At 36.7% G+C, this 27,976-nt stretch overlaps 1 protein-coding gene across 1 annotated transcript in view; it reads left to right on the forward strand.

Moving 5' to 3' along the window:
- The window catches only part of SELENOI (selenoprotein I), a 43,181-nt gene extending 15,514 nt beyond the window's left edge, over positions 1–27,667 (forward strand). The window contains exons 2-10 of the mRNA XM_055327200.1: positions 2,107–2,175; positions 2,630–2,738; positions 4,873–4,947; positions 8,825–9,087; positions 10,041–10,149; positions 15,580–15,628; positions 16,997–17,177; positions 18,205–18,387; positions 20,651–27,667. Of these exons, the coding sequence (XP_055183175.1) occupies positions 2,107–2,175; positions 2,630–2,738; positions 4,873–4,947; positions 8,825–9,087; positions 10,041–10,149; positions 15,580–15,628; positions 16,997–17,177; positions 18,205–18,387; positions 20,651–20,749 (1,137 nt within the window). The 3' untranslated portion in view covers positions 20,750–27,667. The remainder of the gene's footprint in view (positions 1–2,106; positions 2,176–2,629; positions 2,739–4,872; positions 4,948–8,824; positions 9,088–10,040; positions 10,150–15,579; positions 15,629–16,996; positions 17,178–18,204; positions 18,388–20,650) is intronic.
- Positions 27,668–27,976: the final 309 nt, after the last annotated feature.

The raw sequence follows: 27,976 nt of genomic DNA on the forward strand, positions 1-27,976 counted from the left end.
AGATCAAGCAAGTCACAGTGGGCCTTAACAGTGGATTATCTACCTGGTTAAAGTGTTCAGATCTGTACCATTCCAATAGAAAATAAAAATATATTTAATTAGCTTTCACAGATACCTGAACCCAGTTTAACATCTTTAAAAGTTTATGTATTTTTTTCATGCATGTGGAAGGTTTGAATCACTTTTTTCTTCCTGTTGATTCACAAGACAGTTTTAAGTTTCTTCGTTTATACTAAGTGATATGTGATCTTGAAAAATACTCAGGTGTGTAAGGCTAGAACACAGAGTGTTTTTTAGGTTTATTGTTTGCTACCTTTTGTGATCTCATATTACATTTCTTGCTGTACTAGAGCTTAAATGTGAAATGTCCATTTAAGCAAACTGACCTTCTTACATTTAGCACTGCATTCTTTACATACTTTTGGTCTCCTGAAGTAGAAATTTTTTTTTTATTTTTTATTTTTTTGAAGTAGAAATTTAGAGGTAAAACTTTAGAATTTAAAAAGAGGACCCTTTAAATAAAAATATCATCAGTTAAGGAAGGGCCTTCTTTTGGATCTAATTTAAATTATGGAAAGTTGCTGGATGAGACTCATCAAGCAAACATTTAAATTAAGAACATTGTACTTTGTACATCGTATTAGGTATTCATGTGATATCTTTAAAGTTTCCTTTTGATTTGGACTTCTTACAGCTTTTGTATTTTGTAGATGATGCGCTTGAAATGTGTGGTTTCCCCACTTACCTGACCCACTGGCTACATCAGGTGGATCTGGGTGCCAACATATTCAATTGCTTACTATTTAGTTTATGTACCAACTAAATATTAATATAAAAAAACTTTTTTCAGATATTTGACTGTTGTGACATTGTTTAAATGTTAGCTGGACGAATTAGGTAATATTCCCACACTTTGAGGTGGGAATTACCCTTACCAATTGAGTATTTTCTTCCCCACACTGAGTGAAGTGCTTTCAACATGCCAGGTACTCCAGTATGTGTGTGTTTGATGAATAATAAGTCATTGATATGACTTAAAGTTTTATGTATTTATATACAAATATTTGTTAAAATTTCCTTTGAAGTTTCACTAAATAACTCAATAGTTAGGGATTACCACAGAACCCTAACCTATTGTCTTCCTTTGCTTATTTATGTAATCCATTTTCCTGCTGTAAAGGGAACTGTCATCCTTCAGTGGTTAAAACACATTTAAGGGCCCCTGGATGGCTCAGTGGTTGAGCATCTGCCTTCAGCTCAAGGCGTGATCCCAGGGTCCTGGGATCAAGTCCTACATCAGGTTCTCTAGAGGAAGCCTGCTTCTCCCTCTGCCTATGTCTATGCCTTTCTCTCTGTGTGTCTTATGAATAAATAAATAAAATATTTAACCCCACCCCCACATTTAATAATTTCTAATACTTACATAGCACTTACTGTGGGCAATATGTATTTCTCACATATGATTATTTTACATAATTTTTGTGGCAGTCCTTTGAGATAGAAGCTATGAACATTTACAGATGAACAAACTAAAGGATTGAAACTTGCCCAAGGTCACACAGCTACTAAGTGCATTAGTGGTGGTATGAGGAGGTTGAGAAAAGTCAACATTTGAATGTACACAGTGTGTACATTTTGATTTGGCATTTTTTAAAAAAGATTTTATTTATTATTCATGAGACAGAGAGAGAGAGAGAGAGGCAGAGACACAGGCAGCAGGAGAAGCAGGCTCCATGCAGGGAGCCCAATGCAGGACTCGATCCTGGGACTCCAGGATCACGCCCTGGCCCAAAGGCAGGCGCTAAACTGCTGAGCCACCCAGGGATCCCTGATTTGGCATTGTAAATGAGAACTTGTAAGCAATATAAATTTCTCTGCTGAAACATTGCAACATTATAAAAATTGAGTGAGAAAAAGAAATCTGGCTGTACTTGACTGTCTTTGTCCCACTTATAATGTTCCCCCAGTTTTGTTATTTAGGTGAGGACATCATGTAAATAGACATATTCTCCAAGTTATTTTTGTAATATTATTTTCACTCCAAAAATACTGTTCTACTTGCTAATGTGCAAGGATAACTGAATATTTTCTTTCATTTCTTAACAGTACAGTGCTGTGGATACCAATCCACTCTCTCTGTATATCATGCATCCATTTTGGAACACTATAGTAAAGGTAAGATAATTAATAGACTTGTACTTCTGTTTTAGTAAGTTTTAAATTTTTAAGGAGTGTTATGAATGCAGCTGTTTGTTTGATAGGAATCTAGAGAAACTAACTCTCCCATCCTCCTTTCCCTTGGTCATATACCTTTTGATTTATTTCACCTTTGGAGTTTAAGTTTATACTCTAGAATTTATCATTTTTGTGAAATGAATTTAAAAATTTTCTAAAGTAAATGTAATGTTATGATTATAAAAATTTGTTGATTACAGAATTATTTAAAATATAAAAAATAGAAGAAAGATGCTTATTTTTTTTTCAACTGGACATTGTGGCTTACATTTTAATATATGTGTGATATTTTAAGTTTATAGCTTTTATTATCACTTAAATTTGCATCTTGTATTATGGCCAGAAAGATTCCTTTATTTTAATCATTTTGTAATTATTTTGAAAAAAAACATAGGTATTTCCTACCTGGCTGGCTCCAAATCTGATAACCTTCTCTGGCTTTCTGCTGGTTGTATTCAATTTTCTACTTATGGCATACTTTGATCCTGACTTTTATGCTTCAGGTAAGGTTATTACTTTAATATAAAATTTAACCATGTCTAAATAGAGAAAAATGAGATGTGGTTATCTTCTGGTTTTATTCATATGGTTGTATTTTGTGGAACTTTTGGATACTATAAGGATATGTAAAATGTTAGGAATTGGATGTAAAAGCTAAGTTGTATTTTCACAATCTGTTATGGATGTTTCCATCAAATTCTAGAAACCCACTTGACTCCTTAATTTAGATATGCTATCTAAAAAGCAATGAGATTTTGATAAATAAGGAATAATAATTGGATTTATAGGAGGATGAATAATTAAGACTATGACACTGCCTGAAATTGAGTATGAACAGGGTCCAACGTACTTATCAGTTCCAGAAATATCCTTTCCTTTCTTACTCTAATTATGCAAGAAAAGTCCTCCCCCTTTTTGAAGGGAATGTGATCTCTCCTTCTGCTCAGCATCCATATTTGCCTTTAATGACACCGAGTTTCCATTGAAAATGGTTCTTAGACCTCAAACGTTTATTGACTGAAGTCGAGACCCTCATTGGAAAAGAGAGGAAAGAAACGCTTTTGGAGGCAGTTGTCTGCCTGCTGCCACCCCAGACTCCAGTGTCTTTCACCCTATTCCTGTCTTCACATTCTCCCTTGCTCTGTTTCTGATGTAGGCCATGGGACAGAATCTGGCTGTATTTGGGGGTGAGGGAGGGATAAGTGGGAGATAGAGTTTATTTTCATTGCTCAGCCAGTTGATGGAGTTGAGAGGAATGGAAAGATGGAGGGAAGATAGAATGAAAATTTTTTGCGTTCTAAGTTTGATATGTATTTTCTAATAAGAATCCTTAAAAATGGGACACCTGGGTGACTCAGCGGTTGAGCGTCTGCCTACGGCTCAGGGTGTGATCCCAGAGTTCCGAGATCGAGTTCTGCATGGTGCTCCTTGTGGAGAGCCTGCTTCTTCCCTCTGCCTATGTCTCTGCCTCTCTCTCTGTATCTCTCATGAATAAATAAACAAAATCTTAAAAAATAACGAATACTTAAAAATGATGTAGTAAGGAGTTTTAAACGTGTCATAATTAATCTGTGGGCTTAGCAGACTTTTGTGGACAGACTTTGGAGAAACTGTCACTGACAACATTGTTTTTGTGGAAAGTTCAGAGTTTCAAAAACTTATGACTTAACATTATAGAAATTCTGAATATTGAAACTATATATATACCTAATTATCAACTGAAATTTTAATCCATGGCTTCTATACATGTAATAAAATGGCAACTTTATGAAGATCATAAAGTACAACATGAATAATAAGACTAAATTTTATTAAGCATCGTTTTGATACTAAGCAGTTTTTAAAAAATTTGTATTTTAATCTTAGAACATCATCAAAAGTTTATTTTATAACTAGAAATAATTATTTTTTCCCACTACTCTAACATTATTTACTTAGTTATTAAGAGAGGTAAAAATATGTAAATATTAATGTATATTTCCCCAAATCCTAGATCTTGGAGGACTAGATAAACCATCCAGTCCTGGTATATCTGGTAAATGGAAAACAGGAGAGGTTAAATGATATTTTCTTGATCACACTGCTAGTTGAATACAGGACTAGAACCCAGACTTCCTGATTCTCAGTTGTTCTATCTTAGGGGGAAATATTGAGGTCCTGGCATTTCAGAATGATTCTGATGCCAAATTCATCCAGTGGAGGTGATCTGTCTATATCCACATTAGCTAGTTAATAACATAATGATAGAATATAGATTGAAAGCTCAATATATGTTTGTAGGATAATTGTAAATGAGGATCAGATTAAACACAAGCATCTTTTAAGTCTCAAAAATACTAATTTTCTTTCCCAGTGCGTAAATAATTTTCAAGTAAAGATGAACAGTTTTGAGTTATGATTGAAGTTCAAATGTCTATTGTTTATGAGGGTTTGGGCAGCTACTTTTGGTTTTGGCAAAACCAAAGTTTTGTCAGTTTACAGATATATTTTTAATATCTACCTAATTCTGCATTAAAAGTACATTATAAAGTACTTTAGCTTTTATTTAATTAATAGAAATATTTCTCATTGGCGGTATATAGCTATGGTAAGAACAATTGTACTTTGTATTAAAACCTGCATTGCTTTCCTTTGCAGCACCAGGTTACAAGCATGTCCCTGATTGGGTTTGGATTGTAGTGGGCATCCTCAACTTCATAGCCTACACTCTAGGTAAGAAGTTGGCAAATGCTCATTATTCAGTGACTGGTGAATCTGTCAGTAGGGATGGCCATCTTACCAAGTTAACATTTTCGCTTATGCTTAATTCATTTTAACTCGGGGTTGTTAATTTGCCGTTCAACGTAATACATATATTTTTGAGTTTCTGTATGGAAAATGTCGTTTGTTGCTAGGAATGCAAAGAATAAGGTAGAAGTTGGCAGACTACCTCTTACAGGCCAACTCTGGCCTGTTGCATGGTTTTATAAGTAAAGTTTTATTGGAACACAGATATATCTATTCCTTTACATGTTGTCTCTGCTGGCTTTCTGCAACAAAGACAAAGTTGAGTGTTGCAACAGAGACTACTGATGACCCACAATGCCTCAACTATTTATTCTCTGGCTCTTTACAAAGAATATTTACCAACAACTGGGATAAGACATCGTTTTTGCCTTACGTTTGGGAAGCAATACTGACGTATCAAATTGTGGAATACTGAGAGAGCTGCTATAATAGAGCACAGTGAGAGAACAAAAATAAGAAATGATCAATTCTTATTTGGTGGAGGGGGTGGTTCGGGAAGTCTGCTGTGCTAGGCCATACTGTCTATTTTGCCAAGAATGCTTTTTGTTGAGGTTATCTGCATGGCTTGTCCTGTATTCTCCTATTCCCCTTCCCTGCTTTATGTTTCTCCATAGTACTTAAAGCCATATGACCTACTTGCAGCTTTAAGGGCTATGTACCCAGTGTTTAGAATAGTGCCTAACATATAGTAGGCTCTCAGTATAGTTTTATAATGAATACAAAATACCAGACCCCGAGTTAAAGTTGCTAGGATCTCTTTAGGTAAAAATGACTTGTATTCATAAAATCATTATAATTTGGTACATGATTAACTGCTGACATTGCAGGTGACCAAAGGTGTGAGAATTTGGGGAAGGAAGAGAATGAAGTCTAGAAGAATTAGGGAAAAGCTTAGTGAGAAATTACATTTTCAGGCAGAAACTTTTGCACGTTTGTTTTTTTTTTTTTCTCCCACACTGTACATTTGTTCTTAAAAATGAGCAGGTTTAGAAAATTATGCTGTAGGGTTGGTTGGGAAGGGCAGGAAGAAATAGGGGAAAAGGTGAGAGTGGCCTGGAGGCTCTGACTTTTAACAGCATGTCATAAGAACCTTTTGATGTACTGTACCACCTACCTGTTTCATGTCCACAATTTTGGCAAAAATCCTGACCAAACATTAACTCTTTGTTGCAAAACTGCCTTGAACTAACGTGAGGCAAATTCTAAACTTTATTCTAGTGTGACTATTCTCACATTTTGCTGCAGAAATATTAATGTGTTTGATCACAGGGTGCTGTTCTAGATCTTCCTGAGTTGCCCCCCCCCCCCCAATATATGGTATATGCCCTGAATTACCTTTCTAAAAAAAAAAAACAACCCATTCTGAAACATATCCAGACATCAGACTTTGGAGCTGGAATGGGTTCAGTGGGAAAATGTACAAAACCTAATTAGTGGGGCACCTGGGTGGCTCAGTTGGTTAAGCACCTGTTTTCCAATCAGGTCATGATCTCAGGGTCCTGGGATCAAGCCCCGCATCAGGCTCTTTGCTCAGCATCTAGTCTGCTTCTCCCTCTGCCTCTTCCTCTCTCTCAAATAAATAAATAAAATCTTAAAAAAACCAAAACAAAACAAAACAAAAAAAACAAAACAACAACCACCTAATTAGTATGCAGCCCATGAATTCAGTGTTTGTAATAACTGCCCAGGAGTTGCACCACAAACAGGAATTTAACCCAGCAAATAATGAGAAGAGACTTTGTGGAAATATTTTAGCTACTTAATGGCAAAAGAGTTCCCAACACTATATAACAGAGATCTGTAGTGTTTGGACAGGAAATCTGGGATTCATCCTTTCATATATTCCTTCAGCAATGTTTCTAAAGGCCTTCTTTGCCACAAACTGAGGTAGGCGCTATAGGTAGTACATACTATGGTGAGCAAGTAAATACAATGATCATAGGAATTTTTAATTCCTTAAATCTGAATCTTTACAATTAGCCTAATAGTTAACAAAACTATTTCTTTTGGGGAGAAATTTTTATGATTCAGCTTTTTTTTTCTTCTTCTTCTTAAAAATGTCTACTAGACCAGCAGTTACTGAGAGACCACAGGAATGATACCTTCTTTAGCAGAGTAGTTGGTTCCTGCACAAACATGGAGAGTTATGCTTCAGGTTCTTCTTTTTAGCTGGTTTTTATTCTGTCTTTCTCCCTGCACCCCCCCAACTCCCCCCACCACCTGGCTCCTCTGTTTCTGCCTCTAAATGAAGGTGTTCCACTGTGCTTTACCCTTAACTTTCTCTTTCCACTCATTCCCTTGGCAATCCTGATACTTCCGACTATGGAGATGACTCCTGAGTTTCTATCTAGCCCTCGTCTGTCTTCTGAGTTGCTAGTAAGTACCTTAGGTTGAGTTGCTTGATATTACCATGTGGAATTCTGCCAAAACTTCAGTTTTAGCATCCAAAATTATACTTAGCATCTTTTCCATCTCTCATACTCCTTTGGACTTCTTTATTTCCTATCCCTCTCTTAGTTACCCAGATGGGAGATTCTGGAAAGGATCTTCTGGTCCTTCAGCCTCACTGCTCATCTTTCACTACATTGCCATTTTAATTTTCTTAATATCTCACCTGCCTTGAGCCTTTCATTCCCACTGTAGCCCATGTCCACATAGGCCTGCTGATTAGTGTCCTCTCTCCAACCTGTCATTCCTTCTGCTGCCAGGGGAATCTTCTCAGAGCACGTCACTACTTTCATTCTAATCACTCCCCTACTCACATCCTATTAGTAGCTCCTGGTACTCCCTGAAACTTAAACTTGCTCCAGCCTCCCTTCTAGCTTCACTACTGCCCTTTAACATACTGTTTTTTTCTGGTCAACTTGAACTACTTGGCATTCTCTGAACCCTCATGTGCTTTTCCATCTTGGTGTTTGTGCTGATAGCACTCCCTCTTCTTGAAACAGCATACTCTTATCTACTGAAATCCAACTCATTCTTTATGTCCCCACTCAGGTTTCGTCTTGTCTGGAAGGCCATTCTCGATTCTTAGCCTGAAGAGTACTTGTCCCTTTTCTGTACTCTTCTATGCTTGGGATGTGCTCTATCTTTAATTACCATGTTTTGTCTCCTTTCTCAGTTATAAATGCTGAGGGCACAAACTTCATCTGTTCTGAGGTTATTCTTTTAATCTTCACAGCATCAAGCATAGTGCATTACATGTTTTTAATACATTTAATTCTCACATTTACAGAATGTCTACTTCATTCAAAGCCTTTTCTGAAAGTACTTAAAATTATGGAAGTGGTACATCTGTAACAAAGTGACTGTAATTTCTAACAACATGAAATCGGTGTTAGAATTGAAGCACAGGGTGTTTTTGGATCCTAGAACAAGGAGTGGTTAGATAAATTGTGATGAGTAACTAATTGAATATTCTCTGGAGGCTGGAGAACATGTGGCTAACTGAACAACTCAGTTGTTATGAAGATTTGGAGGAATTCAGAGTCTAGCAACAATGCTTTGTCCTCAGATCTGAAACTGACACTGTTTAGTGTGATGTAATGTATTTTAATTTTTAGATTAAACTCTTAGAAATTACAGATTTTATTTCTGAAATCTTCAAATTGTAGGAGTGAAGGATTGGATTTTTACAAAAAGTACTGGCTGGTAGCTATTCCTTTGTTAATTAACATTGCTAAGTTGCTGATCTGTTTTATTTGTTTCTCCACTTTTTTTTCCCTCTACTTTATTAAAAAAGACTTTCTGCATACTGGTACAGATGTTGACCTTTTCCCATGGCAATGTGTTTTGGTTGCAGATGGTGTGGACGGAAAGCAAGCCAGGAGAACCAATTCCAGCACCCCTTTAGGGGAGCTTTTTGACCATGGCCTGGATAGTTGGTCATGTGTTTATTTTGTTGTGACTGTATATTCCATCTTTGGACGAGGACCATCTGGTGTCAGTGTTTTTGTTCTTTATCTCCTGCTGTGGGTCGTTTTGTTTTCTTTCATCCTGTCCCACTGGGAAAAGTATAACACAGGGATTCTTTTCCTGCCGTGGGGATATGACATTAGCCAGGTGGTAAGTATATGTTGTGCCTTAAATTTTCAACATTGCTATGAATTTGGGGGCAAGTTTTTGTCATTCCTTCTTTATAGCCCTTACGCTTTTTTGGCAAGAACTGATTTGTACTTTAAAAAAATTTCTTTTTAAAAAAAAAAAAATTCTTTTTTATTTTGTATTGTTTCTTCCTTATTTATGAACAATTTCAAACAGAAAAGTAGGATAGCATAGTGAACCTTAGGTACCTATTACTTAGCTTCAGCAGCTACATGGCCAGTCCAGTTTCATGTATACCCTTCCTCCCAAATTATTTTAAAGGAAATTCTTGATAGTAGATGATAAATATTTTACTATATATATCTCTAAATAGTAAGAGTACTGTTTAAAAAAGCATAATCACAATGTCATTATTACAAAAAAAGAGGAGTCTCTCAGTGTTAATAAATATTCCTTTGAACTGTTGATTTTTGTAAATAAAAATATGCACATATAATTGTTGCTTTTTTGTCTTTTCTGCCCATGTTTCAATGAGTAGAGATACTTGTTTTCTCTTACTTATTAGGCTTGCTATTAACTCTCCCTGTCTTTGAATACCAGCTTTTTGTGTTGCCATTTTGCCCATTTGCACCTAAGGCCCCAGTAAAGCATCAGACGTTGGAGTGTGTTTGAAGAAAGTGATTGGGTAGGCAAATTGGATCATCTTATGCCTTAACCAATTCCTGAAGTGCATTAAAGTGTTCTAAATTATGCCCAGTTGCTTGCACTGTTTAGAAGTTAGTTGTTTTATGGCACTGTTGGCTGAAAAACATATTGTTAAAGGCAAGAAGACTTGCCACAGTCTCAAATTTAAGTGTACTTCTTGCTTTTACTAAAACTATTTACTAGATTTATGCTGCATACAGCATTATTGTCTTCCTGATCTTTCCAGCTGTTAATGCCCCTGTATGCTTTTGTCTGCATTTTCCTTCCAGACTATATCTTTTGTCTACATAGTGACTGCGATTGTGGGAGTTGAGGCCTGGTATGAACCTTTCCTGTTTAATTTCTTATATAGAGACCTATTCACTGCAATGATTATTGGTAAGAAGCTCCATGTTGAAGCCTATTTTAACATCACTTTATTATTGAAGCCAGTGTTTGATTATAACAAGCTATACCACCTTTTCCCCTCTCCCAAACCCTCCAGCAAAGCAGAACAGCCCTACAGCCCTGGTTTCAACCAAACCAGTAAGGAAAATGAAGTTTCTCTGTTTTGGTTTTTTTGTTTAGCACTAAGCTGCTATTTTTAGTCAGAAGGAAATAAATACCAAAATCACATAAACCTTGTAAACTAACAATTTAAATGAATCTAGACTATTATATAGAGGATCCACATTTAGGTGGACATTTGGTATAGAATTCATGCCTGTCTCAAAATTGAAAATCATTAGTTTGTGGAAAGTAGAATAAATGAAAGATAGAGATTATTTCATAATATATCCACTCCAAAAGTTGAGCTTCTGTTCCTCTCAGATACTCTCCTTCTTTTGCCACTGGATATTAGGTAAAAGTTTTTGATCGTGGTAATCTTTTCCTTTTGATTTTAACCAGAGATATCCATAGATCTCATTAGATATCGGGGGTGGAGGGGCAGTGTTTTCTATGCAAAGATGCAAAGAGGGAGTTATCTGGGCTGTTATTTTGGGGTGCTAGGAGTGACGAGAGGATCTCTGTAGAAGTAAAATAGCAAACTCTTGGCTATTGTTGTGTTCCCTTATCTAAAAAACCCCCTCTCTCACTACCAATGAACCTTGATAATAGGATGGGCATTAAGTTGAGTTTAGAAGCAGCCAAAAAGGTGGTGCAATAGGCACTGGCTTTTAGGCAGTTGTTTGGGCCTTTTTCTGGGCCCTGGACTACGGATATTTTAGAGCCCTGCTATGATCTTCCCAGCGTGCATTTTTGAGTTTCTGTATGAACTGAATCCTCTACCTTGAAGAGGGTATCTGTTTTTCACTCCCACCGCATAGCAAATCTTTTGATTTAAGCGGCTAACCCTATGGCTGTATTGCTGCATTTTATGTTTAAATGTTAAATTTAATGATAAGATGAAATCCTCTGGTATTTGAGATATATTTTTGAATGTTAAGTGGGTACTTTATAGGCACATGACTTTCTTTGTGATCTGTAAGTTTATCTGAATTCTTCTCTCTGAAATAAAACAGAAGCCCACATGTTTCTTTACAAATAAATAAGGCAGATTTCCCAGTACAGGTATACCTCATTTTATGGCGCTTCACCTTATTGTGTATTGCAGATAATGTGTTTTTTTACAAATCAAAGGTCTGTGGCAATCCTTTGTCGGGCAAGTCTGTTAGAACTTGATCTCTTCATGTCTCTGTCATAGTTTGGTCATTCTTGCAATATTTCAAACTTTTGTTATAATGCTCTGTGATCAGTGATCTTTGATGTTATTATTGGAACCACAAACCACACCCATGTAAGGCAACTTGATTGATGTGTGTATCTGACTGTTCTACCTACCTGCTGTTCTCCCTCTCATTTCTCTCCCTCCTTGGGCCTCCCTGTTTCCTGAGACACAATATTGAAATTAGGCCAGTTAATGATCCTCCGGTAGCCTCTAAGGTTCAAGTGAAAGGAAAAGTCACACATCTCTCACTTTAAATCACGATTTAGAAATGATTAAGCTTTGTGAGGAAAAAAGCCGAGATAGGCCAAAACATAGGCTCCTCACACCAAGCAATTAGCTATGTTTGTAAATGCAAAGGAAAAGTTCTTGAAAGAAATGAAAAATGCTACACACTGAACACATGAATGATAAGAAAGTGAAATAGCCTTTTTGCTGATATGTAGAAGTTTTAGTGGTCTGGAAAGAAGATCAAACGAGCCACAACATTCCCTTAAGCCAAAGCCTAATTCAGAACAGTGCCCTAACTCTTCAATTCTGTGAAGGCTGAGAGAGGTAAAGAGGCTGCAGAAGGAAAGTTTGAAGCTAGCAGAGGTTGGTTCATGAGGTTTAAGGAAAGAAGACTTCTGTACTATGAAAGTGCACAGTGAAGCAGTAAATGCTGATGTAGAAGCTGCCACAAGTTACCCAGAAGATCTCACTGAGATAATTAAGGAAGGCAGCTGCCCAAACAACAGATTTTCTGTATAGATATAACATTGGAAGGAAATTATATCTAGAACTTCCATAGCTAGAGAGGAGAAATCAATGCCTGGCTTCAAAGCTTCAAAGGACAGGCTCTCATGTTAGGAGCTAATGCAGCTGGGGACTTGAAGGTTGAAGCCAGTGCTCATTGGCTATTCTGAAAATCCTTGGGCCCTTAAGAATTTGCTGAATCTACTTTGCCTGTCCTCTCTACATGGAAAAACAAAGCCTGGTTAATAGTATATCTGTTTATAGCATGGTTTACTGAATATTTTAAGCACACTATTGAGATCTCAGAAAAAAGGATTTCTTTCAAATACTACTGCTAATTGACAAGCACCTAGTCACCCAAGAGCTCTGATGACAACGTACAATGAGATTAATGTTGTTTTCATGCCTGTTAACACAGCATCCATCTTGCCAGAGATTGAAGAATAATTTCAACTTTCAAGTCTTATTTTTAAAGAAATAAATATCTTTTTTTTTCTTTAAAGCTATAGCTGCTATAGAAAGTGATTCCTCTGATGGAACTAGGCAAAGTAAATTGAAAACCTTCTGAAAACGATTCACCATTCCTAGGTGCCACAAGAACATTTGTGATTCCTGGGGAGAGGTCAAAATATCAACATTAACAGGAATTTGGAAGAAGTGGATTCCAACCTTTATGGATGACTTTGAGGGATTTAAGCCTTCAGTGGAGGAAATAACTAGCTGTGGTAGAAATAGCAAGAGAAGTAGAATGATCAGCAAGAATCTGAAGATGGGACTGAATTGCTGCAATCTCATGATCAAACTTTGTAAGAGACAAGGAGTTACTTCTTTTTCTTTTTTTTGACAAGGAGTTACTTCTTATGGATCAAAAAGAAAATGGTTTTCTTGGGATAGAATCTACTGGTGAAGATGGTTGGAATAACAACACAGGATTTTGAATATTACATAAATTGAGTTGAGTGAAGCAGCGGCAGCGTTTGAGAGGATTGGCTCCTATTTTGAAAGAAATTCTACTGTGGATAAAATGCCATCAACCAGCACTGCACACTATAGAGAAATTGTTGGTGAAAGGCGGAGTCAGTCAATGTGGAAAGTGTCATTGTTTTCTATTTTAAAAACTTGCCACAGTCACCCCCACCTTCAGCAGTCATCAACCTCGAGGCAAGACCTTCCACCAGCAAAAAGATTATGACTCGCTGAGAGCTCAGATGATGATTAGAATTTTTTAGTAGTAAAGTATTTTTTAGGGGTGCCTGGATGGCTCATATGGTTGGTTAAGTGTCCACCTTAGGCCCAGGTCGTGATCTTTGGGTTCTGGGATCGAGCTCTGCCTTGGGTTTCCTGCTCAGTGGAGAATCTGCTTCTCCCTCCCTCCATGCCTTGCTTGTGTGGGCACTCACGTGTGTGCTCTCTCAAATGAATAAAACAATATATGTTAAAGTATTTTTTAGACATAATGCTATTGCATGCTTAGTAGACTACATTATAGTATAAACATAACTTTTATGCACTGGGAAACCAAAAAAAAAATGATGTGACTTGCTTTATTATGACATTCACTTCACTGCGGTGATCTGGAAGGCAACCTGCAATATGGAAAGTACATTAAGTGCTATTTAGAGAAGAAATAGAAGATGCAGTGTGTCTCTTTGGCAACCTATATATAGCCCAGGCTTCCTGCATGCTTGCTGTATTTAAGATAAAGTTATTTCAAGGTATTTTAAACTAAAAATACTCTTGGTAGCAAATCTTTTCAAGTTTCTGTCAGCCTTTTACCAACACCTCAGAGCTGTAGTGATTCTGGGTTAATTAATTCAGCCCCGTCTCCCTACCAGTGCTTCCCAGCTTGACATGGAGTCAGCTGCAAAAAATTTCTGAGGACATGAGCTTGTCTTCTCTTCCTTTCTCTTAGAGCTCTTCTACTTGGGGAGCTTTGTCGCAGTTGGGCTTGGAAATAGAGTAATTCGTCTTTTCAGATGAGATTTCTGTTTGGTGGATTCCAGTCTTTTCATCTGTTTTTAGCAAAATGTCTTAGGAATTGTTTTGAAGGAATGCTTTTCTGTCTTTGATTCTTAAGGTCATAGCTGCATTGATCACCTTCCCGCCCCAAGCCAAGCATAGTCGGTGAGAAGGTCTAGAGTGGACTAGCTAGGGCTAATCTGTTGAGTGATGGCAAAATATCCAAATGAAGTAGCCAGAAACTTGCCACAGGTGTTGATTTGGAGTTTGATAGAGGAAAAAAAAATCGAGAATTTGCATCTTTAATTTGTAGAATCAGAGAATTTTAAAAATGCAAAGGACATTAAGAGGTCATTTAACCCATCCACATTGTACGGCTGTGGAATCTTGAAGCTCAGAGAGATTGTCTGATTTGCCCAAGAGTACATTACTAGATTTTGGAGTCACCTATAAGAAGCTTGTAGTTAAAGCTGTAAGACAGGATTCTCTGAGGGAGAATAGAAGCACAGTGGAATACACAGTTAGGAATATGCAAGAGGCAGAGTTGCCAGGAAAGGACAGCACATGTAATGGTTGGATAACTAACAAGAGCACTGGAATGGATCACAAAGCCAAAGGCAGGAAAGAATTGCAGTTAGTAGAGAGTCATTGGAGTATCATCTCACTTAGAAGTCAAGAGTGAAGAAAGAATATTGAATTTGATCATTAGGAGAGTTTGGTAAATTCAAGAGTATAGTTTCTGTAGAGGGAAGGCAGAATGATTGAGTATTAAGGAACTGAAGGCCACAGGAAGGTCTGGTGAGTGATAGGGAAGAGCAGAGTAAGATAATACATAGAGTGAGGGCAGCAGAAGCAATAGGAGGGTGTCTTGGGAAGGCTGTCCTTGTTTTTAGGTTTTAGGGGAAAGAACTAGTGTATGCTTATGGGTGAAAAATTAAAAATAGGGAGATAAAAATAAGTGGAAATGGGAAACCACAGATGCTGTTAATCATCACCTCTTTCAGTGACTCACACTTGTGCCTTTTACTGCATCCCAGGTACTGTTCCAGGTGTCTTTGTTTGTAGTAACTCATTTAATTCTCAAAACCCTATGGGATCAATCCTATTGTCTCTGTTTTATAAAAGAAGAAATTGAGGCACTGAAAAGTTAATCTGCCTGAAATCACATAACCGTAGGTACAACCAAGATTCAAGCCCAATCTCAACTGCTGAGCCTCCGCTCTGAATCACCAAGCTGTTCTACCACTCTTCTGGTTGTGAATATTGCTCAGAAGTGTATTTGATTTCATTACAAAAGTAAACCCGAACCTGCGAATTATTGTCTAAAAGTATTAAATATTTTGTATGAATTTGATAATTCTAAAAAATCACTCGAATAATAATTGACAGTAATTTATTCTTCCTTTTAGGTTGTGCATTATGTGTGACTCTTCCAATGAGTTTATTAAACTTTTTCAGGTAAGTATTTCTTAATTGGGCGGGAAATGTGAAAATTGTTACTTAGATGGATTTTAGGATCTGTTTTACTTTTGGCATTTGGACATTTTGAAAAGGTCATGAAACCTGTATTTTGAACCTAGAATTGAGGTTAGGATCATTTAAGGTATCTACAGTAGCGGCTGTGAGTCAATTCACCCACAGCACAAAACTACTGGTTCTTTTGTTATAGTTTTTGGCTCACTAGATAGTCTTCTGTTTGTCATTCTTTTGTGGAGTGAATGGGGAAGGAGTGTGTTCCTGTTGAATATTGATAGGTTTATGTTCTTTTTAGAAATCGATTATAAGTTTTTATAAATTGATTCTGTATAAGTTTAGTCAGCATGATCATAAAATAAAATTTCTGAACTTGTGTAGTTTCGGACCAAACCCTGGATCTGTGCTGACTTTCCAAGTAGCACTATATATAAAAATTCCTGCCAGAGGAATAGGGCAGGGGTTAGGTAGGAGTTTCCTGGGTGGAGTTTCATTTCCTTGATCTGTACTTCTCCAGCTTTGCTGCCACACTGAATTTACTTAGAGGACCTGAATGTATTTTGGTGTTTCCCTCCTTGGTAATTTTGCTCCCACTACCCTGTGGTACCGTTTCCTCTGCTTGAAACACTTATACTTCGTACTTCAGCCTTCAGCTCTCAGATCTGTCCTACAGAATCCTATCTGTCAAGCCAGGCTCTGTGAGTCTTCCCTATTTATGGCAGCTATTCATAGAAAACATAACATTTAAAGCTCTGAAGGCCTTAAAGATTAAGACATTTTCTCCTTGTCTTCTAAGGATGAGGTCTTGATAGGGCGATATCTTGTGCAAGATCATGTAATCAGTGGCAGAACCAAGACTAGAATTTGGGGCTCTGTTCAGATGGGCAGACATATTGGGAGAGTGTGCCAGAGGCACCTAGAATGCTATGGGCAGGGCAGTCTCAGTGCAGAGTCTTCCACTCTTGGGTTCTCTGTCCCTTTGTATTGTAGTAGAACTTCCTAGTGGTGTTTTGTGTGCATTTTATTACCCATTTCAAATATAAATCTGACAGAACAAAGATCAAGTTTTATTCATCTTTACATTATAGGGGACTAGGGGTCAGAAGATTTCCATTCTAGTCCTGGCCCTGCCACTTGGTAGCAAGTTATGTAAATTTAAATTCTCACATCATCACTTAGCCTGTCTGCAAAATGGAGTTAAGTAATGCTGATACTATTTGTGCTATGGGATGATTGTGAGTATAAAGTAAGAGAATAAGTGTGAAAATACTTTGAAAACTACAAAATTTACAAATGCAGTGTGAGTTTATATGTAATAATGTTCTTTGTATTACTTGATTTTCTTTTTTTCAGAAGCTATAAAAATAACACCTTGAAACACAATTCAATCTATGAAGCTATGGTTCCCTTTTTTTCTCCATGTTTGCTATTCATTTTGTCTACAGCATGGATCCTTCAGTCGCCTTCAGATATTTTAGAGTTGCATCCTAGAGTATTCTACTTTATGGTTGGAACAGCCTTTGCCAACATAACAGTAAGATTTTTTTTCTTTTAAAAGTAATAATATAAGGAATATATGGCAAAATTTGATAATTTGAGAAATGTTATATATTAAACAGATTTTAATTTAAAGATATTTTACTTCAGAAACCTGAAAGAATTATAACCCCAAAGGATATAACATGCTGAATATTATTTTTTCCTTTTTCACATGGCTGCAGATCTAATGATTAATTTAGGGAGGCTGAAAGGAGTTTTTGAGAGAAAACATACATGCACACACTTTTAAATTAGCTGATTTTAAAATTAACAGAGTAAAAGCTTTGTAATACATAGAACATTTAAAAAAAATGCTTTCTGTACAATGACCCAGCAAGACAGCAGGAGACAGGTAGGAGAGGTCAGGAGTTGAGAAAGATTCTGACAACCAGGGAGCCTGTGCTTTCACTCTAAAAGCTTAGTAAGTTTTTACTTTATAACTTAATCACTGAGCTTGTTTCCATGTCTGTAATGTGTTCAATAGCATCACTCCTCTTGATTTCACAGGATTTAAAGATCTAAAAGTATTAATACAGTGTATAAAAAATATCTCTAAAGGAGTAAAACTCGATTTGAGTAAGGTATTGAAGGTAAAGGGAACCAGAGAGGTCTTGAGGTGTTAATATGACAATATGACTGAATTGGTCATAGCATTTCCTTATCACCATGAAGAAATTTAGTGGTATGGAGCTATTAAAAAGGCTGTTTTGAAAGTTTTTTTCAGATATCATAGCATTTTAAAATTGGAAGAAGTTTCTTTTATCTGAACTGTTACCTAGTGGAAAAATGCCTTCTATAGCATCCTTACTAAATTATCTCCAGCCTCTTCTGACACACACTCTGAGGGTCCATGGTTTTGGAGGTGGAGGCAAAGGTTCAGTTCAGCTCCTGAGCAGTTTAGAACTACTGAATTTAATAATATCATGTAACTGTTGGCTAAAGTATTAGAATGCTTTTTAAATGTTGGAGTGACTAATTTTGGAAGTGCTTTGCTAATTAATTTTTTTTTTCCTAATTTCAAGTGTCAGCTGATTGTTTGTCAAATGAGCAGTACCCGGTGCCCAAGTTTGAATTGGTTACTGGTCCCTCTTTTCTTGGTTGTCCTGGTGGTAAACTTTGGAGTATCCTCTTATGTTGAGAGCGTTCTCCTGTATACTTTAACAGCTGTTTTCACTCTGGCCCACATCCATTATGGAGTACAAGTGGTGAGTAATCTAGAGCAAAATTGGTTCCATTTAGTTCTTAGAAGTAGTAGGAAAGGAGGTGAGGGAAAATTTCAAAAGAAAGCTGCTTATTAAAGTAGCCAGAAGAGGGGCACCTGGTTGGCTCAGTGGGTTAAGCGTCTGCCTTCAGCTCAGGCCATGATCGCAGGGTCCTGGGCTCAAGCCCCTCATATGCCTCCTTGCTCAACAGGGAGTCTTTCTCCCTCTCCCTCTGCCTTCCACCCTGCTAATGCTCTCTTGCTTATGTGCTGTCTCTCTCTCTCTCTCTCTCTCTCTCTCTCTCTGTCTCTAGTAAATAAATCTTTAAAAAAAAAAGTACCTGTAAAAATTGGGATATCTATAAAGCTTAGGTGGTAATATCTAGGCACATAATTTCAGATATTGTTTCTCTGATGAATATGTTATAGTATCTACAAATAATTTAAAACCTGGATAATTATGAGGAATTAGTTTTTAAGTAGGTAGAAATGTAAACTGTTTTCTTGGTGTATGGAATTGTAAACTCTTGTATGCTTTCAATTATGTGAGGACCAAATAATCCCATTTGTTGGTGATCTATTTTCATATTTGCTTCTTTAGCTTTAGTGGCACTTTTATAGAGAGAGATACAGAAGAGAATGGATTTAAGAAGTATTTTGCAAAACATTAATATTCTCTTCTAAAGCAAGAGACTAGTTTTAGGGCAAATGGCCTAATTTAGATATAATAAAATGAAAATCAGAACCATGCAGCCTATTTTCTTTTCCTCACAGTTTAACATTCTTTTCTAATTATTTCATATATTTTAGCATGGTCTTATAAAAATGATTTTTAATTGTTGTACAGTATTCCATCAAGGAGATTACTTAATTACCCAGTGTACTTAATTATAACCCAGTTATTTTAATCATTTAGGTTGTTTCCAAATTTGCACCATTATAAGTTCAAGTTAGAGTGAACAATATGGAATAATATATTTTTCTTTATTTTCTGAGGGTAGTTTTGTAGCAGTGGGGTTATATAAAAGGGTATTCATGTTTTTGTGGTTCTTAAAATGCTTCTATTTGGGATGCTTGTTTTGAAAGGAACCCTACTGGGACTCAGTTTGAGGAAAAAATGTCTTCTATATTGTCGTACATATTTTTTAAATGAGGGTACCTGTCATGCTTGATAACTACTTTATACTATGTATATGTTGCTAAACTTAGGTTTCTTCCCTTAGGGTTTTCCCCAAAGTAACCTACATTTGTTGGAATACAATAGGTGAAAAAACAAATCCATGATAACTGTGGATTATGACTGGAAGACATAATCCTTTCTTTATGTTTTTATTTGTTCATCCTTAACATAAATGCTTTATTTTATATCAACACTCTTAGGCTTTTATCTTTTATTTCATCAATCTTATGTATGAAGTAGGACGGAGTTGTAAATGTCTTTTATAATTGTGTTAATTTATTATTACCCCTTCAGAAGCATATCTTTAGGAAACTGTACTTAAACCAAACCAAAACATTTTTTTTCTTTTTAATTATAAGAGGAGTACATTTTCACTGTTAAAAACCTGGAAAATACATAAAAGTTATTGGGGAAAAAAATTCCGGGAACATCTTTTTTGTCTGTCTTTGTGCTCTCTTGCCACTTCTGCAACTTCTGACCAGAAGGTAAAACTTGCTAAGCCACACAAAGCATTCACTTGAACTATTGCAATATAAATAGTGGCAATAGAGCTAGGAAGTATCGAATAAATGATGTTTGATAACTGACACATGATCAGGGTCTTGCCTACCCCCTAAGGATACCTTAACGAATATGGCCTACATCTCTTAAAATGTACAGATCTATTTTTATACTGTTTCATTAAGATTAGGAATGATTACCTAGAAATGCCATAAGCAGCTAAATATTGAGTCTATATATGTAAATATTTAACCTATTAGATATTATAAGTCAACTAACCCTATAATTTTTCAGAGGATTTGGGTGTGAATCTGTGTGATCCAGAGGGCTCTGGAAAGACTAGATTTTGGAGTTAGGCAAATTCAGGTTTAAGTCCTAAGCCTCCTAGGGTAGTTCTGGTATTCTGTAGAATTCTATAGCCTTCTATCTAGCTCTATAGCTATCTTAGTCTAGAAAAACCTCTTCATTATTTCTGCTGAGTTTTGCTCCGTCAGTAAATTGTTGTCTCCAGAGGGTGAATTCTGTGTCCTTTTAAAAAATAATTAGGAATGTGTTTGTCACTGCCTCATGTTCTGGTTTTCTATAGGTAAAGCAGCTGAGCAACCATTTTCAGATTTATCCCTTCTCATTGAGGAAACCAAACTCGGATTGACTAGGAATGGAAGAAAAGAATATTGGCCTGTAATCTACAGAAAAAAAGTACTGTAAATAAGATGCTTGTAAATATTTCATCCATCACCATTGAACTAAACTGATGTGCTTAACAGACCTGGGAACTGAAGTGTGTATAGTACTTGGACAGCAGGAGTGATACAAATGACCTGAATTTATGGAATTTTGGACCTACTAACTCCCAACTTATTTTATTTTTATAAAACCATGTGGCATTTTGGTTTAGCATAATGTACTTTAGACCAGCAAAATGTTTCTAGTGATTTTAGCTTCATGAGTCTATAATGTTTTGGTTCATACAGAGTTAAAGATACTTTGTTTTTATTTTTAAACTCCCCACATTGGTTTAGGAAAACTGGTAACATTAAGAAAACCACAAAATGTTTTCATATTTGATACTACTTTAGTAGTAGGTCTTTAGCAGTGGAAGTTATCAATAGCCCAAATATAATATAGGGAAAGATAAGAGCAAGTCACCTTTAGCAAGAGATGCCAAATGATTGCAGAACTATAATGTACAGTTGCCAAATAGTGGTTTCTCTTTCCCATGGAAATGCCTTTTGTCCTCATGTGCTAAGAGAGCTAGTATATATATATATTTAGATCCTCTTGTGTTCTGGCTCTCTTTGTTTGGGAGGGATCTTGATAAATGGCTTAATTTTCTTTTAAAGAAAAATATCCGATTGAGACTTAGTAGAGAGTGGGTCATAATTGTAGCTCACACATTGACATGGTTCATCATTTAAACATGGCGTATTCCTCCTCAGCTGCAAGTTGCTGAGATTTGGTGCCTGCAAACTCTGATTATATGAATGCATGTGACAGTCCCAGTCTTAGGATAATTATTTGTAGGGAACACAGGTGAACTTCCTTAGGAGAGAAATTTACTTTGGAGTTAGAAGTCTCATGAGCCTCACTATGAATTACTGCTATGAACCTCACTACGAAATTAAATTTCTGATTCAGTTTGTCCTTTTTTTTTTTAATCCTTTCTCCCTTTTTTCCTTCCATCCATCCATCCGTCCATCTCTTTTTTGTGGAAGAGAGAGTGCTGTGTTTTTTATTTCATATAGGATAAAGAGGTAGAAATTCTTTCTTTCCTAAGTTGCCCACTTCCCCACTTAAAAAAATTTTCTGATATATATGCCTTACTGAGTACCTACTCTCTTTAATATGACTTGGGATAACTTTTTAGGTTTGCTGACAAACATAAAAATCCCTTTGACTTCAGTGTGGTGGTTTTATAGATCACACCTTTTCATGAATGTGGATATTTTATTTCTTTTTGACTTTGTCTCCATTCAGTTTGGTGGTGGTGAAATTTACTTGCTGATTTTCTTTTATTTTCCACTGAATGAAGTTTGTGCTCGAATGAAGAGTGTATCTTAAACCCTTTTTTTTTGGATGGATTGCACTTGGATAAAATAGGCACCACTGTGTTGATATGTAATTAAATTCTTAACCATTATTTATCTATGAATGTGACCATCGTTAAATTTAATTACAATGTATTCTTTTTTGAATTTCAGTCTGCTGCTTTGTAAAAAGAACTATGTAATTGATATTTCAGTTTTTAAATTTGTAAATCCTAATCATTGTCATCCAGGTTACTAGAATTGAGGAGTCAAGGAGCTAACTCATGGTTCTGTATTCATTTTTAAAAACAGTCCGTAAAGATTGAGGCATATTTGGTGATTTTTTTCTGAGACTGAAAATGGTGAGAAATCCATGCTGGAAAATGTGGGTAGTGATTCCATGTTTGTTAATAAATTCCCATCATGGAGGTCAGAGAACGAGCAAATTTAGTATCAGTTACTCTGTTTTTTTGTAGACCTTGTTCTTTGTCATCTGTAAAATTGAACTGGATCAAGTGGTAATTTGGGCTAGGAACAAAGCTTTGTTTGTTCTAAGGTTTCTCAGCTAATCATTTTACCTTTTTGTTGGCCTTGTACACAAGAATGAGATTAATCTGTGTTATATAAGAAAAGAACTGCAAAATATTTATAAAATGACTGATTTAGACCGCAGGCTTTCTTCATCTTGTACAGTATAGTTAACAAAACAAAACAAAACCTTCCAACATAGGGTCATGTTCTGTACTTCTGGGGCGATTTTACCTCAAACTGTCTTTCTGTTCTTTTTTTTTTTTTCTTTTTTTTTTTATTTATGATAGTCACACACAGATAGAGAGAGAGAGGCAGAGACACAGGCAGAGGGAGAAGCGGGCTCCATGCACCGGGAGCCCGACGTGGGATTCGATCCCGGGTCTCCAGGATCGCGCCCTGGGCCAAAGGCAGGCGCCAAACCGCTGCGCCACCCAGGGATCCCTCTTTCTGTTCTTTTTCTGTTGCATCAAGTTTATTTGAAATTATTTTGTGCCTGTACTTCATGACCTATTTCCCTATAGTAAAAAATATGCCATATTTTAATTGACACCATTAGGTGAAAGGTGGCTGTCAACAAGGTGAGAGTGAAACTGAGTGAATAACTGTTTCAGAATACTGTGGACTTGTAAATCTTCAGTGGACTGCTGACTTTTTCTTAGGTTAGTCTGCCATCTTGAAGGGCATCTTAAAAGCCCCCATTTGTTGTGTAGTGATATTGCAGCTGAAGCAGGACTTAATTGCAAATAGCTCTGTGTGAATTTGTGTCAAGCCAATTATCATAACATTTCCAAAGCATAAAAGATATTTCAGGCTTATGCATGATATTTTGGGGTGAGTTTACCTCCCCAGCCTTTCTCCCAACACTGAGCTGCCTTTAAGGGGAGCAGTGGCATGGTTGGTCGTACGTGCATGTTTTCAGTACATTTCAGAATAGAGTGCCTTAGCCAGGCCAGAGGTTTGCTTTGTGTTTCTGCTGACCAAAGTTACCTAGACCTGTGAGAAGTTTCTTGTCAGGTTATGGTATATGAAAAATGTTATTTCATGCTTGTCAAAACATAATTCCCCTATATTTGAGGGGGGCATGGGATAGAAAAGTCCTTAAAATACCTGGATAGAGTATGTTATTGCTGCCTTTTCTGATCCCTTATTAACATTCATGATCTTTAGTGCATTGCACATTTTAAAATTATCACAGTTTACACTGCCATTCCTCCATTTATACATAATAGATGTAGTTCATGAGTTTTAGTCTCAAGGATAATAGAGTGATTAACTTCCAAATAAAAAGCTAGTCCTTGGCATTTTAATAATATCATGCTTAAATACTTTTAATGAATTCTAATTTTAAAAAAGCTCCATGCTGATTATGGTCTAGAATGTTCTAGTACTATGACCAATGTGTCATTTATTTTAATTTAGAGGTATGGGGAAGAGGAGTATATGTCTAGAGTTGCCCAAATTCTAAATAGGTACCAAGAGAGTATTAATCATGACCAGGAGTCTGGGCTTTGGGGGAATATGCAAAAGAAAAAGCAGGTGTAGGGTCCCCCTGATGGAGAAGGGATCACCTAATGCACAATGCCTGTCGTGCCCGATGATCCTAGTACATACAGTGCAACATTTTAAATTGTCACAATTTAAATGATCATTATTCCACTAACTTCAAATTCAAATGTAAATTTGAAAGTTTCCTAAGTGTTCAATTTTTAAAGAATTTATTTTGTAGTTGAAAAACATTTGGAATGTACCTTGCTTCCAAAGTAGACTTTGATTCTGTGATGTGTGGAAAATAAAGAGAGAAACTGAAGGCATTTGAATCAAAGGCCCCTTTTCCACTTTATATTTTAACTAGAAGCCTGTGTGTAACTCTTCCTTTTTATCCTTCACCTGTCCTCCCTTTTGACTTGCTACCACCTACGACAGAGACTCCCACTTGATTTGTAGCACCTAGATCTGCCACATTCCAATCTCCTTGATTGCCTTAGGACTGGGAACATGCCGGAGGGAACAGAGTAAACCCGATGGGCTTTGACTTTGGGTCCCCAAAAAAGCCAAAAACAATTACAGAAGTTTTTGGTTGTGTTGATTCCTGTGTTCAGAGTGGCCTTTATCTAGACCTCAGTTCTGGACTCAATTGGAGATTTCTGAAGTTGGATTAGAATTTTCTTTGTTCTATGAGGTGTCTTTGTAAGGCAGCATGCCCTTTCTTGAGCACCCTGTGGGTGAATAACCTTCCTAAGTTAGCTGCCAGTATAGAACCTTCCAGAAGGAGTTTTAATTAGTATGCTGCATTTGAAGCACTTTGACATGTACATTTTAAGTGACAGTTTTAACAGTAAAACAGTGTTAAACTAATCACTGTGAAACTTGAAAGTGTGATGATGCTCTGTACATTTTAGGAAGCTTAAGTAAATTTCTGATTTTTTCCTTTATTATGTAAGCTGTGTGATTTGTATATTTTACTTTTCATCTTTGACAATGGTACAGATGACTGATAATATTGGCAGGCAGTAATCAGGGTATATGGTAAATCATGGTTGTATAGCCTTTCCAGAGAAAGTGGTGACATGTTACCTTCTTCCTTGTGTGGAGCCACAGGACTGGGATTTATTGGCTAATTCACTGCAGTGTTTCTCACAGTGCAAAATAAACATAACCTAACTTTTTAACCCACATGCCAGTAGTATGCTTTGCTGTTCAATAAACAAATGTGCAAGAGGTAGTAATCTAGCTGATTTTGGGGCGGGGGGTTGTTTTGAAGCAGGGCCCTGCTCTTAGATCTTAAATGAGCTAATATTTAGGGAAGCAAAAGATGTTCTGCTGTTTATAACCCTTCTCACAGGTGGCCTGAGTGAGGGGGCTGCATTGCATTTGGTCAGAAAGGCCAGGTTCCCAGAAGTGGAAAGGTGGCACTTGGACTGATTTTCGAATATTTTAACAAGGACTTAACTTCTGTAGGAAAGTCCATTTGGGCATAACAGGATTGTCTGGTCTTTTACAGACCGTTCACATTGTTTTCCTCTTTGCAGAATCATTTTTAGAAAAGTAGGTTAAATCAGAGTGGTGCTGTTTTTAAAGCTTGTGAATTGGATCATGGCCATATAGTACCTAACACTACATGGGACTTAGAGACAGTATTAAAGATATTGGTATTAGCAGAGCCTGGCTAGCTCAGTTGGTAGAGTGTGTGACCCTTGTTCTCATGATTGTGAGTTTGAGCCCCATGTTGGGTATAAAGATTACTTAAAACAAAACAAAACAAAACGATACCAGGAATGGCTAAATGCTGGTGATGCCTTATGACTCTTTGGCTAAAGTCTTCTCTTGAGCAGTTTCTATAGGTAATCAGATTAGAATTCATTTTTTTTTATTAAAACATACACAATTTGCCATGAGTTCTGTATTCTGATATTCTTGATAAGCACTTTTATCTCTAAAGAGTAATTTCTTGACCTTACTTGGAACATGCTTAGTTAGTATTTGATGCTACTAACCTGTTAATGGGAGTTTTCATTTTGCAAGATCTCTGCGTGTTGCGCTTTAAATCTGTTTGAATTAATAGTATCATACAAAAAAAATAGTATCATACAGCATCAGACTTTAACAACTGCTAATAAATCTGCCCACAATATTAACATTGTAGGTTATTTTGTTTAGATAACTTACCCATTGGCTTTTAAGAGACAAAGTCCCAGCTATGTGTAATGAATGACTTGCTTGTTCCAGAATGTGCCAAGAAAGCAGACTTCAGTATTAAACTCCAAATTTCAATTGTTCTTTTAAAAGTAGCATTACCTCTGGGTAATGCAGTGTGAGGTAATGCTCACACACAGTGAATGATTCACACACAGTGAATGATTGCCCAGGTGCAGACTCCCTACTGCCGACCTTCTTCCCTGCTCCTCCCATCCAACGTGCTAGGTTAAATTTGTAGCTGCCTGTAGGAAAAAAAGTTGAGATTTTTCTGAGTAAGACTTTATTCCAAGAGAAAGTGACAGGAATCACAGCAAAATCAATTACTGAGTTGTGTGGCTTGGACCTGTTGTAGTTTGCTTTCTGTAGTATTCTGAAACAAAAGGATGACTCCCTTCTCAGGTACCTAGAAACAATACCACTTAAGAAACTGGAATGTGTTTGCAACAACTAGAATATATTAGAGTAGAAGATAAAGGGGAGCACAAAATCGTTTCTTTTCTCTTTCAAGTAGTTTAATTGAGCATATTCATAATTGGTCTGTCTAGAACTTGCTGTGTTCATAGTAAATAATATAGCATTTATTTTTATCTGGTTATGTGTGCCGTGTGTGTATATACATATTTAATATGTACACATATTTTCTGCATTATACGTATGGTACATTCATATATACATGCAGTCTATTCTTGATTATCTGCAGAATGGTAAGCCATCATTAGATTGTTCTCTTCTTGTTGACCTAGCATGTAGCCCATAACTCTGTGAAGCCTCTACCTTAGCTGGAGCCCCATAGTCTTTCCTATTTGCAGTTCATCTCAATCCCCAAGGAAGGCCCTTGAAATATGTCACTTTCTGTTTCCCTTTCACCAGGAATTGTGAGTGAGAAGGATAGCTGCTTCCACCAGGTTTGAGGCTTCTGGCTCTGAGTGATGACGGGGCCCATTCCTGGCCTGAAGGCAGCTCTGGGAACAGTTGTGCTCAGGGGTTTGATGGGGGAAGAAATCTAGCCCTTGCAGAAACGGGGCTTCATAACTCGCTTAAATTCCTTAGCTGCAGTGTTGTGAAGCCTTAGATGATTTGATGCACAGATTACAACTATGCATTTCACTGTTACTTTTGCATCATTGGTATTACTGTGCCCTATTGCTAGCCCAGATAATCAAGATCTGACTGTTTCTTGCCACTGGATTCTGGAAGCCTTGCCCTTTCAACTGGAGTTATGTTTATTTCTGCTGCTGTGAACCTCAAAAGTAATGCAGTAGGTTTTAATTTAAAATTGTTTAATTCTATTATTGATAAATATTTATTGTAATAAAAGTAAAGAGTAAATAATTTTTAAATCCTTTTAACTGTTTTCAGATTGTTGTCTTTGTTTTTTCCTTGGTAGGTTTAAGAGGGGAGGGAGCTATGGGCAGAAAAAGAACATCCAGTCACTTGTCTCAGAGTCCTGGATTATTTTAGAGCAAAACATTAAATGATTTTTTGTTTTGTTTGTTTAAACAACAGTCAGCCCAGGGCACCAGGGTGGCTCAGTTGAGTGTCTGCCTGCAGCTCAGATCCTGATCCCTGTGTGGGTGGAGGCAACCTTCTCAGTGGGGAGTCTGCTTTTCACTTTCCCTCTGCCCTTCTGCCCACATGTCCATGCTCTCTTTCAATTA

Source organism: Nyctereutes procyonoides, unplaced genomic scaffold (genome assembly GCF_905146905.1).
Source record: "Nyctereutes procyonoides isolate TBG_1078 unplaced genomic scaffold, NYPRO_anot_genome, whole genome shotgun sequence".
Lineage (NCBI taxonomy): Eukaryota > Metazoa > Chordata > Mammalia > Carnivora > Canidae > Nyctereutes > Nyctereutes procyonoides.